This window comes from Falco rusticolus, chromosome 7, assembly GCF_015220075.1.
Source record: "Falco rusticolus isolate bFalRus1 chromosome 7, bFalRus1.pri, whole genome shotgun sequence".
NCBI classification, from domain to species: Eukaryota; Metazoa; Chordata; class Aves; order Falconiformes; family Falconidae; genus Falco; species Falco rusticolus.
Genome location: NC_051193.1, coordinates 49,008,381 through 49,024,363, shown reverse-complemented (window position 1 = coordinate 49,024,363; position 15,983 = coordinate 49,008,381). Strand labels below are relative to the sequence as shown.

At 38.5% G+C, this 15,983-nt stretch overlaps 1 protein-coding gene across 10 annotated transcripts in view; it reads left to right on the top strand.

Moving 5' to 3' along the window:
- CD44 (CD44 molecule (Indian blood group)) overlaps window positions 1-15,025 on the top strand; it is a 58,921-nt gene extending 43,896 nt beyond the window's left edge. For 4 of the 10 annotated variants that reach the window (XM_037395118.1, XM_037395115.1, XM_037395111.1 and 1 more), the window contains 5 exons: window positions 1,676-1,936; window positions 2,836-3,021; window positions 6,294-6,416; window positions 7,832-7,910; window positions 12,086-15,025. In XM_037395118.1, coding sequence (XP_037251015.1) covers window positions 1,676-1,936; window positions 2,836-3,021; window positions 6,294-6,416; window positions 7,832-7,910; window positions 12,086-12,302 — 866 coding nt within the window. In that variant the 3' untranslated portion in view covers window positions 12,303-15,025. The remainder of the gene's footprint in view (window positions 1-1,675; window positions 1,937-2,835; window positions 3,022-6,293; window positions 6,417-7,831; window positions 7,911-12,085) is intronic. The other 6 variants (XM_037395119.1, XM_037395114.1, XM_037395120.1 and 3 more) reach the window with 4 other exon arrangements.
- Window positions 15,026-15,983: the final 958 nt, after the last annotated feature.

Below are 15,983 nucleotides of genomic sequence, written 5' to 3'. Positions count from 1 at the left end.
CCCAGTGTGAAATGAGGGATCATTTCTTCTGAAATTGACTGTTTTCCCTATCTTTCTTATCCTGGGAGTCTACATACTTGTTGCGGACTTGCAGTGAAATGTTTTCATGATTTTGTTGCATGTGAACATTCCAACAAGAATTGCTACCTCTTAAGGATGCTTTTTCCCCTGGGTCCCCTGTTTCTTATGCCCCCCAACTTTTCTCAGGTTTGTTTTTCATAGAAGGTGATATTGAGAAAGCAATTGTTTTGTGAGGTTAGCGGGTAGTGTAAATGAATCATAGACTTAAAAACATTTTTTCATGTCTGATCATTCCTGGTCTTGGCGTTGCCACAGATTCTCTTAATACTGTAAACTTCTAAATAACTTACTGCAATCTGTTCATGTAGTAATGCAAAGTTCTAACCTCAATTCCTAAGGTCTGTATGTTATCCAACTAAAATTATCCCTAATCAAAATATTTTTTTCTTACTCTAATATTTTTATTGTTTAGTAATGGATTTTTATGACATTGTAGTACTTTGGAATTTTTAAGATCTTTCTTGCATTTTCTAAAGAAAAAATTCTAAGGAAAAATTAGCATTTATGCTGTCTCTTTTCATCTTCAAAATCCATTTTCATCAGGACTGTTTCGTCTGCAACACTTAGGATTTGCTGAAGAGCTATGAAACCCAAAAATTGTGTGGATTAAAATACAGATTTTTCCTCTACTCCTTACTCCTGTTTTCTAAATATGGAAGAGAACCTGTGTCAGCCTGTTAAGCTTTATGTGGTTTGGTAGATCAATTGCAAATATGAAAACCTAAGCATGATTTTACAATTTATTCAAATGTTTTCAACCAGGTCATTCTAATCTTATTCCTATGTAATGACAGGAGTATTTGTACTCGGGTTTTTTCTGATAAAAATGTTTTTTTTTCTCCCTTCTAAATAGTGATTACTAGACATTTTCAAAACTAAGACTTTAGGTTAATGTTGTTTGCAAATACATTTTTTGTTTTCTTTTGCTTAGTGATGTTAACTTTCAGTGGTGAAATTTTGAATGAATATCAACCTTTATTATTCAGTTAATATTTTGAACCACTTGGAAATTCTGAAAGTACATTTAGTTAAGCTATGCTTATTTCTTGCTTCTGTGAAATCCTTACTCTTCTGCATCAGTTGCAGTATTAGCACTGCCAGAATGATTTGTAAAGGATGTTCATTAAATAATTTAATTCCTTAATTTTTCAACTGAATTAATTTTAAGTTCTTCTCTTGGGAGACCAAAACACATTCTTGTGATCATCTCATGGAAAAAGAGAGATACCTAAAAAAACTTAAAAAGACATTTTTTTAACATGACGATATTGTCAATCTCAAATAGTCAGGTCTTAGTGGCTGCTACTTATTCTTTGGAAAGCCTTTACATGCTTTAATCCACGCTGAAATTTAGGACATTAATAAGTAACTATTAAAGTGATCAATAGAGTATTATTGCAGGAAAAGACAAATCAAAAATAATGTAACATATACGCAAGATCTTGTTTGCTTGTGTTTTTCTTTTCTCACTGTATATTCTATATAGGCTAAAAAGAAAAGGGTAGAGCTTGCTAAATAACATAAAGCCACAAAAATATATAAGGTGGGGTTTTCTTAAACATCTTTGAAGTTAACTTAGTCATCATCACAACAGTCACAGCCTCCACTGATGTTCTGAAACCACAAGATATAACCCAGGAAGCGTGGGCACCTCACATCATGGTAACAGCCATTGCCTCTCCTGATGGTGGCCACCACGAAGACCCAACTCAGCCACCTCTGTCCTCAGATATGGAGCCAGGGCAGGGCACTGAAGGCTCCACGCACCCCACAGACGCCCCTGGCAATGAGGTCCTCTACAGTACCACAGCTAGTACAAGGAAACCTGGCGACGACTCCTCTCTGACGGCTACCAGTAAGAATAATGGATCATACTCATTTCTCACGCCCAGTGTGAAATGAGAGATCATTTCTTCTGCAACTGACTTCTTTCCCCATCTTTCTTATCCTGGGAGTCTACATTGTCAGTGTGGACTTCCAGGGCAAAAATCTGTGGTGGGATCTGTGCTGTTGATAGAACTACCTTCTGGACAAGGCATAAGGGACTCCTTGCTAAACTGCACTTGGTGGTTTCTGTCCTTGGCTGAAGCATGTTTCCGGGTGGCCTCCTGACTGTTCTGCAAGACACACACTTTGGTGATTCTGAATCCCCAGCCCCATCTTCTTTTCTTGTGCATCAGTGGGACCAGGCTTGATATGCTTTGGCACTGTGATTGGTGTGGTGGAGGTGCTCTAGTGGGTTAATCAGATGGCTTGCTCCTGTGACTCAGCAGCAGCACCCGCACTGGAGAGTACTGTCCTGGTGGTGAAGGCAGGACAGTCACAGAGGGACTACGTAACATAAATTCTGCCTTCAATTCCTTACTCCTCCTCACCAGTGGATTGCTAGGCAAGACCACCACAGATCTGGCTGCAGTATGGCTGCTCACTCCTGAGTTACAGTGTCAGGTTGTTGCTGTTGTGGTCTCTTCTTCTGAAGGTCTTCCTTCTCCATCTGTCACTGGGATCTGTATATGTAGCCACTGTCTCCCTCCAACATGGTGAGCACATATGTGGTACCTAAGGGTCTCTTAGAAGCCAGTGACAGCGTGGAAAAAGAAGAGGAGGCCTTCATGTCTTCTCTTCTTCTGTGCTTTGAATGAGGAAGATGGACATGCTTTTTGGCTCGCTGTGGTACAGGAAAGAGTGGAATAATGTGGGTGGTGGTTTTGTGAGCACTCACTTTTAAAGCTGATCCTGCTGTCGTCATGGCAGTCACAGAGTCCGTGGATGATGTTAACCGAGAGAAAGCAACCAAGGAGCCACAGTCACCTGGCACTCCTCCTGGAAGTGAAAGTGAACAAGCAAACACCACAGATAGTTCCCATCTCAGTTGGGTACCTGGAGTTTTTCCAGACATTGAAGATCATCTTAACCAATTGCAGACCCCTCTTCCTACTAGTAAGAACAATGAATTAGGAGCATTTTAATTTATCCATCAGTCAGTTATAATTTTGGACAATGGTGATTACCCCAAAAATACGTGTAAATTATTTTCATGTTATAGTTTCCTTTTTCACTTTTATTATTGTTTATAACCTGCTTTTAAGATGTTAAAGGGAATCTCTTCCTGTGCAGAGCAGAGGACATTTTCTAAAAGACTGAAAACAGTGTTTTGGAAATAACCTTTTCTTATATCCTGTTATCTGTATGTGATAACACAACTGTTAAAGTGAACGAGGGTAAACTTTCTCCTCATGCTAATACATACATAACAGCATTTTGTCTTTCTTATTTGCTGGGCACAAATGACAGCTATGTAACACTGAACTGTCTGCAGCTTTTCCCTCGTCTATATTCCCTCTACATTAGTTGAATATGTATCGAAAGAAAGGTAATTCTCTGCAAAACCTTGTCTTCTAGGTGTATTTGCTGCTGTTATCTTGCCAGTGATTAATTATAGTTATGTTATTGGGCTATTATATGTAACTGACATTTCATTTGTGAACTTTTTTTTTAAAGGGCTATTCTTCTGATAGAGTTAGTGCAGTTAACAGTAACCCTGTTTACTTATTACACCAGCTATAGCCTTTCTTTTTGTGTGTGTGTGGTCACATGCTAATAGTACAGGAAATGAAGGGACTTTTCCTTATTCCCAAATAAAATTTCCACAAAAATAATCATCCTAATGTTAAGGTTTTTTCCAAATGCTACTTCCCATTCACACTAATCAAAATATGATTTTGTGCACTTTCTTGGAAGTCAGTGGAACCATCCCAGAGCTGATTGTCGCCAGTGCTCTGTGGATGTTCTTTGCACGTAAGCAAGATTATGTACCTATATTTTTATGGCATTGTACAGCAGACACTTTAAAGATACTTCTATTGCTAATTAATGATAATTCATACATTTTCAGGTAGACTTTGGCCTACTTTTTATTTTTCTTCAGAATTTTATATAAACTCAGTAAAATCAACTCTATCAAAATTGCCTGAGTTACAGTATTTTGACATAGGTACAGTAACATAAATGCAAAACATGTATTTGATAGAATCTTATTGGGAAGATAAGTCTGATTTTAATAATAATTTCCTACTACAACAAACTTATTTCTTGACTTTTTCTGCCCTACTCACTTAAGTAATCCAAGCTGCCTCCTTAATTTTATGTGCAGACTTTACGCACTATGAAAAAATGTTTGCTACCTTTCTGTTTTGAGCACATAAAACCTGTAAAAAATAATTTTCAAGGTGAATGTCTGGATTGAATGTTTGCATTCTCACTGCCCTGGCAAAGGCTTATAAGGCCATATTCCCAAAACTCTTCCTTTTTTCATTTATCTTCTCTTGGTCCTTTTTAAAAACACAGTACAAGGGAATTACTAGGACACTACCATCATCATAAAAGAGGTTATTTATTGAAGGGTTCATTCATTTGTAATGTTGCCTCACATAGCTGTAATGTGATGGAAAAGATTCATGAACGTATTGGCAGACTATAGTTAACGGCTTTCTCTGAACAAATGAATGGCTTGATGTATTTTACTACTTTTTTTCACTTGCTTTTTCTCTACAGCAATGTTTAAGCTGTTGCCTTACATCACGCTAATGACTGATCTGTTGTCCAAGTGTCCGTGGAAAAACAAATCAGTCCACTGAAGGAACCCAAAAAATAACTGTCAAAAAGAAAAATATCTAGTTTGTCATCAAAATGAAATGTACAGAGCTTTTAAGGATCCCACCCTGCCACTTGCAAGCAACTCCCCAGAGCCAGAACAGCAGGGGACTGGACTGAATCCTGCTGTTTCTCAGTGCTCAGGGGAGGGGAAGGGCAAATGTAGCAGTTCTCTAAGCACAAGAATTTTAATAAATGTCTGAGTGCCTTTCTAAGGGGCTTTGTGGTGGAAAAGCTATGGCATTTCTCAAGGATGATATAAAACATCTTAAAAAAACCCCACCTGCTGAGATGTGGGGTAGACAAGTGCATATGTTCCTTTTGGTCAGCTTTCTTGGAGGCTAGATCAGGGCTCTTAGCTGCTGAATTTGTGCTCTGTCCTGTGTGGTGAGATAGCACAAAATAACTCACCACTTGGTAAGTTTCTTGTTAATAAAAATATTCAAAACATCTGGAAGATTCATGAACTACTTGCTGGCTGAGCTTAACAGAGGGAAAAAACATGCTATTAGGAAATGAGATCAGAAATGCTGGCTAGAAATTAGTTGCAATGTGTGTTAAAGAAAAATAACTTTACAGCTGATTAGAGAGAGTGCTTTGTTTTCTGTGTTAGAGTCTGGAAGAATTCAGAGAAGTGAAGATCTGTAATATCTTTTTTGTAGTGATAAAGAAGTAGTAGTCCCAAATGAAATCACTATATCTGTAGGCTGCTGATAATTGTAGGTTTGGGGTACCCATGTGGTAACGGCGTGGGCCAGAAACATAATTGTGTAAAAGTTCAAGCAGTATAACCAGCACTGCAAAAACTTGGGACTGGAAGTAGGCATTTTGATTTAAGATGTAATACTGTCTTTGAACCAAGTTAAAAAACTTATTTAAAAAGGAGAAGCGGATCGACCTCTAAGTTTAAAGAGAACATTTTTTATATTAGGAAAAATATTTCGAATTTTTAAAGTCCCATTCTATACATAGCTATCAAATTTAAAATCATTCAGGTAATCATTCTTCTACTTTATGAAAGCATTAAACTTTTAGAAATTCAGTTTTATCCTGTGTAGGAATAAAATTAAATGTTATAAAAGTTCTCCATATTGGTCATTTTAGATTTAAATAAAACCCTAAAGTTTTTCTCCCCCTGCCTCTTCTTTTCTCACTTTATTTTCCCCATGGAACAGACAAGGTGTTTGACTTGTATGACAAAAACCTCTTCCAAGAGTTGCCAACATTCAAATGTCTTTACATTTTCTCCAGAAAATTTCTAGAAAATTGTAATTGCATTTTGGCTCACGGAAGTATAGCATAAGCAAAACTGAAATATATGAGAAAGACAATAAGGGAAAACCATGAGTTTTATTATTAAAAATACTAAAACTAGCCATAGTTCAGATGACCATGATTATTATAGTCTATGTAATAGCTTTCAGTATAAATAATTTTTAATAGCCTCAGCATGAACTTTCTAGAATATGTTTTTTTAATTGTTAAAATCATAATGTTTGTAACTCACTGTTAAATATCCACTAAGCCTATTTGGCCTAACAGATTGTTTTTTTCTTTAGGATCTACCTCCAGTATATACGGTGATCAAGGACCGCACAAGGGACATTATGAATCCACTACTTTCCCTGGGGACACCACAACAACAAAAATAGTTTCACAACGAAGGTCGGGCCAGGTACCAGGTAGGTTTTTGAAGTCTCATGTTTTAAATTTAAGCGCAGAATTGTATTGATATGAACTGAAGTAAGAGAGGAAAATCTAGGTTAATTGCAGTTGTTCAGACTTTGTTCTGGATCACATGGTATTTGGCATTTTCGCTAGCAGTCTGAAAAACGGAGCATATTGTGACTCACATAATTTTCCAGAAATATCAAGATGAGATAAATCATGCATTTGGAGAATGGGATTAAGATCCAAATAACCTTTCTAAACTGATATGAAATCAGGCAAAATTCAGTAAAGGTATATGCAAAGAGAATCCACGAGAACATTCGGTGAAAATGGTAGCTGAGACGAGTGTTGCAGAATTAAAACGGAACAGAGAGAAGCCAAACCCATGATACAATTGCAGAAGAATGCAAATATATTCTGGGACATATTAACAGTAAAGTTATTTTTAAAACAGAGAAAGTAATTATCCTACTCTACTGAGGCCCAGCAAATCCAGAGCTGAAGCTTTATATTTGGTTCAAGGCATTGCATTAATCACATAGAAAAAAAAATAAATACCTGAGAAGAGCACAAAGAAAATTTTGGAAAGGTAACTTTTGAAGTAGTCATCGTTGTCAGAGAAAACTGAAGGGAGATATCAAAAGGACATGCTACAAAAAGAATGCTTCTCAGTTTTTCACCATGGAGTAATAATAATTAAGTGATAAGAAGTAATTTGTTTCAAATGAAACATAGAAGACTTCTTAAACAAGGCAGACTTGTTTCAAACAAACAAAATAAAAGAGGTAGTTCTTAGGAGAGGATCTCTGTCAGTCATAGTAGTACTGCATAAAGCATAGTCTACTGGAAAGGTTGTGAAGTTTCCTTTAATAAAAATGTTAAGAGCAAATGGAATATTCCTCACCCATCTTCTTATTGACCCTGTTTCACTGGAGTGAAATGTAGCTGATATGACCTCTGAGGGTCCCTTGCAGTTTTGTAGTTCCTTCTTTTTTTAGGCTTTGCCCCAGAAATACCCCTTTAAGTAAGTTTTTAAATGAAAAAATGAACATTTCGCTCTACCTTTAAGTCATCCTGCTTTTGTGCCTGGGATTACAGGTATACCATTGCAAAGCCTTTTTCTTTTGCTCTTGGAATAAATCAGTGACAGAACTCCTCTTCACCTATGTCCACCAAAGTACAGTGTTTATAGGTGCCAACAGTGATGGGATATTTCATCTGAGTTGGCCTGTATATAGCTGAATGATGAAAAGTATTCAGTTTACACAGAAGCACTTCATAAAACAGACAAACATTCATGTGAACTAGGAAAAACTGACAGTTTAAAGAATGTAAAAGAGCTTGTGTTCTTGCAATTCTACAAAACAGCAAAACTACATGAGCTCCATTAACACGCTGTCCTCCCCTCCCTCAACTCTCCCCACAGAATGGCTGATCATAGTTGCTGCTCTTGTGGCTCTTGCGTTGATTCTTGCAGTGTGCATTGCTGTTAACAGTCGGAGAAGGTAAGGTAGCCCCTTTTTCAAAACACACTGCCTTGCTATTTTCTTCATCGAGAGGTTTCAAAGCTTCGTGGAAAGGCAGAGTAGCATAACACAGGAAAGAGCTTCCTCTGTGAAGCACTGTGAGTTGGGGTGTGGGGGCCACCACGTGAAGTCCGCAGCTGTATAAACCATTTAGTCTTCACTTGTAGATGGAAACTAACTGTACATATATCATAGAGAATTAATTATTCTCTACCTATTAGTTATTAATGGGAAAATCCTGCCCACTGAGGGTGAAAACTGTGTGAGATGGACATAGCAACCTGAGGATGAGCTGAGTATCACCCTCCACCATTAACAGTGTTGTCTGTGTATAGTGTGGAGGAGTGTATTGGGCAATCACTGTCACATGGTGAATTTGTTCATTCCAAACAAAAAGCAGTATCACAGCTGGCAGGGATATAGTCTAACATTGCTATCAAAGCACTCAATAGCTTTATTTACTCCTCTACAGATGAAGAAGCTGAGGAATAGAAAGTTGCAGTGATCTGTGCAAAGTTAGCCAGGAAATTTGAAAAAACTCTAGCCTTAAGAGGCTATAATATTCTTAACTTTCTTTTCTCTGGGGGCTGTTCTGAGGTTACTTCTCAATTGTCTTAAACAGCTTTTTGCTACTTGAATGTTAAAGTTGAACCCCTTAACAGAGTAACTATTTGCTACTTGAATGTTGCATTTCAACATTTTTTATCAGAGTAACTATATAACATGTGGACAGAGTAACTATTTGCTACTTGAATGTTGCATTTCAACATTTTTTATCAGAGTAACTATATAACATGTAGAGGTTCTTGTTCAGGTTCATGAGCAAATTTATTCCTAGTCTGCTGGCTCCAGGAAAGCACATGATAAAGCTTCTATGAAATACTGTTAAAGTCCTCCAAAGCATGGCATGGGTGCTAAAATAAAGCATTGCCACTGTGGTGAGGGAGCAATCCAGGCGGTCCCTGACCTTAATGCAGAAGGCCTCTATGCGGCAGAACAGTGCAAACTAAATGCCAAGTTGTAATAGTAAACTGATACAGTTTTGCTGAAGTCAGTAGTGGGATGCTACCTGATACGTTTGACCTGTGACTGTATCCACAATATCAGTGCTTCTCCGACAGTATTATTAGAGACCTGCTGAAATAAGAAAGCTGTCCAACATACGGTGAGACAGAGAATGCTACAACTTCCTTTCTGTGAAATGATTCTGGAGTTACACAGCCTGAATGGCATGGCTTATTGATTTATATGTTACTTTCTTACGTCTTTAACAGTAGAGACTGCCATAGTTTCCTCCCTCCACAGGAAGAGTCACCATAGGAAAACACAAACAGGGCCACTATGACTAATTATAGATTGCATCTGATAAGAAATGAAACAACCTCAGAGCTGTAAATTATGCCCTAGATACCGTTAATGGGAAACACCTTTTACTTAGTGCTTCCATGCAGCTGGGAGTGAGTAGGAAAGAGAGAAAGTGTGTGGGGGTGCATGTATGTGTACAAATGCATGGATTAGACCCCAGAATATGTGTTAGTCACAGCAAGGAAATAATTTTGAAGCAGCAACGTACTCTGGTATGCTTAAAAGAAGTGGATTGTTTTCTTTCATTTTAGCAGGATCCAAATGATAACATGAATAACCTAAGGATTCTTTCTTCATCTATCCTGATAAGCACTGATACACGGAAAATTCATAGAGAGGCAGCTGGTGTGCGGTCAGAGCACTGCATGTGAACACCGACTAATCCAAAACCAACAGCAGCGCTTCGAGAAAACTGGATAGCTGAGGAAGGAGGGTTGAACATTTCAGGGTTAGCTGAGCAGCAGCTTGAGAATGTTTCAAGCATTAATTTATTTAAAAAGTGAGAATAAACTGTGTTTTTATTTGTTTAATGCTGTCAGTTACACAATTTTTCAAATGAATGCTAACTGCAGCATCTCCAGTTTCTCTCATTCAGGTTGTCTGAAAAAAGCCTAATGAAGCATAGGCTTCTGTTTCAAGGTAGTTACCTTCCTGCTTCAGAAATCAATAGATTTAGCCTTTCTAGTTAGGAGGTCCCCATGGCAGAGGTTTCAAGTATTTGAAACAAGCAACTGGGCCTCCTCAGTAAACAGCAAATTGTTTGGCAACTATATTTTTTTTCTTTCTTTCTTTTCTTTTTTTTATTTTATTTTATTTTTTTGTTAAATTGGTGTTGTCATAAGTGATCTTAACCAAAAATCAAAATGGCCAAGGTCCAGTGTGATCCTATTTAGTTAGTTAGTTATTCCTATTGTTGCAAAGACAACTGCCTCTGTCTGGTGCCTGTCATAAAAAAAGTTAGGATCTCCTTCCAGGGTCCAGAAGATGCTGCCCAGCCTGACCACCACGCCAGGAGAGACATTCTGAGCCACTCTTCTGAGAGGCTGTGAAGCTCCCCAGCTCCTCGCTGGCCTCTTTCAGCATTTCAGGGCTGCAGAGCAGAAATCATTCCCAAGGGCATGTGTAATTTTATCACAGTGAACTGAGCTACTTTGGATAAAACAACCCTCATCTGTCAGGCAGTAAGCATGAAAAAAGTAGTTACTTGGACGGATAATAGTATAAGTGAACTGCCAAATTAGTCATTCAGACAAAATAGGCTTCCTTTAAGAAGAAAGCACTTTAAAATAAAGCTTCACAGAGACATTGTTCCTCTTAAGAGAGCTGTGCTTTTTATATTCAGTTTACACAAGACTGTTAGAGGACAAGTAGGTTGTTCAGCACTGTGTAGTCAGAGAACTGTCTTAACAGTCTGGGGCAAATCTAACTACTGTACTGCTAGTATTTTTTTACTCCCTTGAAGAATACACATCCCACATTGACCAGCATGCATCAGTTTTGGACTGGTGTCGTGGTGTAACCCTGGCCAGCAGCAAAGCACCACGCAGCCGCTTGCTCACCCCCCCCCCAACCCAGAGGGATGGGGAGGAGAATCGGAAGGGGATGTAAAACTCAGGGGTTGAGATAAGAACAGTAACAGGTAAAGCAAAAGCCGCGCACGCAGAGCAGCAAAGCAAAGCAAGGAATTCATTCACCACTTCCCATGGGCAGGCAGGTGTTCGGCCACCCCCGGGGAAGCCGGGCTGTGCCATGTGTAATGGTTACTTAGGAAGACAAATGCCATAATGCCAGATGTCCCCCCCTTCCTTCTTCTTCCCCCAGTTCATATACTCAGCATGATGCCGTATGGAATATCCCTGTGGCTAGCTTGGGCCACCTGTCCTGGCTGTGTCCCCTCCCAATCTCCTCCGACCCTCCAGCTCTCTCACTGGCAGGGCCCGAGAAACTGGAAAGTCCTTGATTTAGCATAAACATCACCCAGCAACAGCTAAAGACATCAGTGTGCTATCAACCCTGTTCTCACATCAGAGCCAAAACACAGCACTGTACTAACGACTAAGAAGAAAATTAACTCTGTCCCTGCTGAAAGCAGGACAACTGGTGATTTCTTTACAAGAGTGTGTGTGTGTGTGTGTTAATCCAGAGCTACATATAGAATTTATTGGGCAGCACTACAGTGGGTAACTTTAAAAGCACAGTAGCTATTTCCAACCTTGATATCATAAAGAGCTATGCTGTTAATAATAGCAAGAGTAGTTATTTCCTTGCTGTTGGCAAGCTTCTAGGCCTGACATGCTAATACAAGGAAGGAAAAAGTTATCTTGTATAATGAGGCGAGCACTTGATCCAAACTTTTTGCTATCTCAAGTACTTGAACACTTTCAAAGGTGTGGTCCCAACTCTGGACTTAGAAGGACCCTGTCCTTATAGTGGGATATCTAAAAAGTTCATAAATGCTATATATCCAAATGTTAGAAAATATTTTCTAGCTTTCAGTAATGAATGTTATTCCTATCTGTAGTAACAAAAGATACAAATTGAATAAGTAAGCTCCTGCCAAATTTTATGAGCATAATGGTGGATGCTTTCAAAACCAAATTATGTACTATGGAGAAACTGTATGTTTTGCATTGTATAAGTGTGCACTGGCAGACACAACTGTCATTTCCTCGGCACTGGCAGAACAAGTTTCATTTCCAAGCACCTTTTCCTAAATAGTGACTTTCCATTTTTTTCTTATTTGTGTTAGTCTCCATTTTAGTACTTACTTTCTTTTTATTTCTTTCTAGATGTGGACAGAAGAAAAAGCTAGTGATTAACAACGGCAAAGGGGCAGTGGAGGACAGGAAGACAAGTGGATTAAATGGAGATGCCAGCAAATCACAAGAAATGGTGCACTTAGTTCATAAAGAACAGTCAAATGACCGAACAGGAGCATGTGACGAATTCCTGACCATTAATGAAACACAAAATCATCAGGAGTTTGACATGAAGAGTGGAGTGTAACAGTAGCAAGTTGCCAAGTAGATCAGAGCTGGGGAAATCAAAATCACATGGAACCTGGACAGGAATTCACAGATGCACTGTGCTACTGATGTCTTTTGAACATAATTAAACATAAGTTTTATTCATTTTTAATCACTTTTAAATGATGTCTGATTTACAAAATTGACATTTGCTTTCTGAAATAAGCCCCCAAGAGCTGCCTAATGTCGTCAGTTCCCATTTCCTACACAGAGGACACTCACTGTGTCCTGGGTGTTAGGAGGCATACAAGTTTACGTCATTGTTCCCCAGATGGAGGGTCTTCGCTGTGCGGAGCTGCAGAAGTATCCAGTCACTCCACCTTACAGGCATTTAAGGTACTAAACTTGCCATGGTACAAGAGTAAGTGAGGAACAAATGTCAAGACCAAAAATCAAGTTTAAATCAAAACGGCCTCCTATACAATGTCCAAAACATCTGAATCCTTCAGCAATGCCTTCCAAATGGGAAGAGCAATAGGTGCATTCAGAGTCTGCCAGTATAAACAAAAAGTGATGTTTTAAAACGATTTATGGCTTGGTCTGCAATAAGGGAAACCCAGAAGGACAAAATTTATTTATCTTTGTTTTTAAATGCCTATGAGCATACAGCAAGTCTTCTTGGGAGGGGGAATAAGGAGATTGAAACATGAGCTGATACCTAATAAATTTCTGTACTTTATTATCCTAACAATCTGTACAGTTATCCTTGAGTTTTTGAGGTGTTCATTGCTTTTCCCCCTCCTTCCTTCAGTTGTCACAGTTTGTGCATGTTTTTAATGAGGCTGTTAGTTAGGAGAATGAATAAAACAGAATGACCCCAGCTCTATCACACATGCACAAAACAAGCAATTGGAGGTCGTTAGGGAAGATGAAAGTATTTTATTTCTAAAGAATAGGTCTCTATCATCTGCTCCATTTTACTTAGGAGATGCTGAGCCTAGTAAAACTTGTTTCCCCTGTAACAATTATGTTACACCAGTTTGCTGATATTTTGAAAGTTACATTTCCATGATCTTGCTCACTCTGAATTCTATTTCATCCATGTTTTTCCCTCTGCTTTTTAAAAATACCGAAACAAACATTCTTGCTTATTGGTACCAGAAGTTCAAATTCTACAGAAAAGATCAAAGAAAACTAAAGGAAACTCTGCCAGCTATGTAATACAGCAAAGGAGCCGCAGCTGTATTGTTACATGCTTTTGTTTTGTCCTTATGTGTCTGTTATGTAAAGTATTTGTATTAAGCTATGATGCTGTGCATTGTATCAAGATGAATTGTCAGAAAAAAAATTATATACTACCAGTGGTCTGTGCCATTTTTAAGAAAGCATATTGGAATGGAGGGAGAATGATGACTTTTAATTGGGCTGCCTCAAGAAGATTCAAGTAAAAACAATCTAAGGTAATTGCGACCAGTGGTCTGTGTCAGCTGTGGGGTGGGGAATGTCCTGTAGTAGCATTATTCAAGTGTTCCTGTTCACAGACCATAGCACCTCCTTCGAAACTGCTCTGCTAAAGCATGTTATTTTATGTTCTCCATCTGAAGCAATTTGGAGGATGAGTATTCAGCTGGATAAATACTAACATTAGCTAGCACTGGAACATAAAGCACAAGACTGTTGATTATATTTCTCAGTCACAGCTCTCCAGAAGTTTCCCATGTGTTTCATCAACTTGCTCAGTGCCCTGGTGTCTGCAGGCAGATCTCCTCAGGGGCAATTTACACCTGGGCAAAAGGTCCCAAGAGGAGGTGTAATTTTATAGTACACATAGGATGATTTCTGACTTTATGTAGGTCAGCATTTTTCATCTATGAACACAGCTTGTGGTCCAAACGTGTTCAAATAAGCTTCAGCTAATAGAGTCAGGGTGATTTACACTGTCAGTACTTGTGGTCCACTGTCAAACTTCTCAGACTTTTGATGTATTTTAATACTGAACTGTGTAGTGGGAAGTTTTTTGACTCTGCATTGATTTTTGTTTAATTCCTGTAATGTTTTAAAGCAAGCTTTTCTATTTGTCATTATAAATCAAAACGATCTGTTGAAGGCTGTGTTTAAACTGGTGTTATGTACTCATTTCACTAAAGATGGACATCCAGAGTAAGAATTATTCCTCTCTTTAAATCCTAATCGGATATGGTTTAATCAAAAGGAGACATTTCATTGTCTTGAAGGCTGAATTTTTCCACAAAAAAACCCAAAAGGCTGTGGCATGATATTCATCTCCCTATTCAGATATTTAATGGAGAATTCCACAAACTCCTTCTAATTTATCTAATGTTCAGTAGCTATAAATGCACAGACAACACTGTTTGGCTTCTTTTTATATTTTTAGGTAGGGAGATGCTCAAGTTGTCTTTATAGAGGCGATGCCATTTTTTTATATATGCTGATTCTTTTTAGATCATGTCATGTAATTCATGTGTAATTAAGTCTCATTATAGTTTCAAAACTAGTTGGCCATTTCATATGTGTAATATAGTAAGTATTTTTATTAATCTTGGTTTTATTATTTGAGGGGTTGTTTGTTGTGTGTTGTATTTTTTTATAGAGAGCGCTTGATATATTTGCATATTTATTTAACAGATTAATCCAAATGAAAGAAAATATTATCTCTAAATTGTAACTAGAAATAGTATTTCTAAAAGCACATTGAAATGTAAAATAAGGTTCCAAAAATAAACTTGATTCCACATTGAGGATAAAAAGTAAGACCAGCATTATTAGTGGGAGAGAGGTATTCAGCAGGATAGTTGTGTTTAGTACTGGTGAGCTGAGGGTCATTTTTTCTGTTTGCAAACTCTAAGCCAGGCTCAGCTGAATCTGTGTGACCATTTCTTCTCTGCCAGCCTCCCATAGCTTCCTCAGGTGCTCTGGGAGTTAACAATTAACTCAGCTTCCCTCTAGAAGCAGACAGCTGGGTCCAGTTTGAGATCAACCCCATAATATCTTGACGACTGTTCCTGGCTCACTGAACTGATGGGATTTGGGAGAGCGCAGCACCCAGCAAGAACCAGCCATTCCTTCAGGCAGCTGACGGACAAGTTGGGTCTTGGTCTGTCCTTGGTGCCTGGAAAGAATGAGGATCTCTCCTTAAAATGCTGAGGAGACCAGAGAGGACCTAAACCAGACCCTGTGATCAGCTGGTGCTATTCCTTTGTCTTAAACAGTTTTAAAGAAATGTAATCCAGACCACCTCTCTCATGGAACTACTGTCTAAAGCAGTAAGTATATTTAACAGAGGGGTTGTATGTTTTATGAGAATGTAATATTTTCATTGGTCAGTCTGGGGTGATTGTTTTACCTGTATTTTCTTGAAGACCTTACAAGGAACGTTTGGTTAAAGCAGAGAAAGGTTATGCGGCCATCAGGTCTGCCTCCGTGGATGGTTAAGGTCTTTCCACAACATCGGTCTCAAAATTATATTTCTGCACGTTTCCCATGTGATAGGGGTGTCTTTTGTATGTCCTTTGTCAACAACAACGACAGCATCTGTGCTAAGGAGCTTGAAACACATTGCCTGGAGTATTATTAAAGGACAATTACCAAGTGCCTCTTCAGCACATAGGAAAAAAGCTAGGCAGGGACAGAGTACATCACCCTGGTTAGGGCTGATCCTCATTGCTCTTTTTGTAGACAATCCTCTGACAACTGTGTTCTG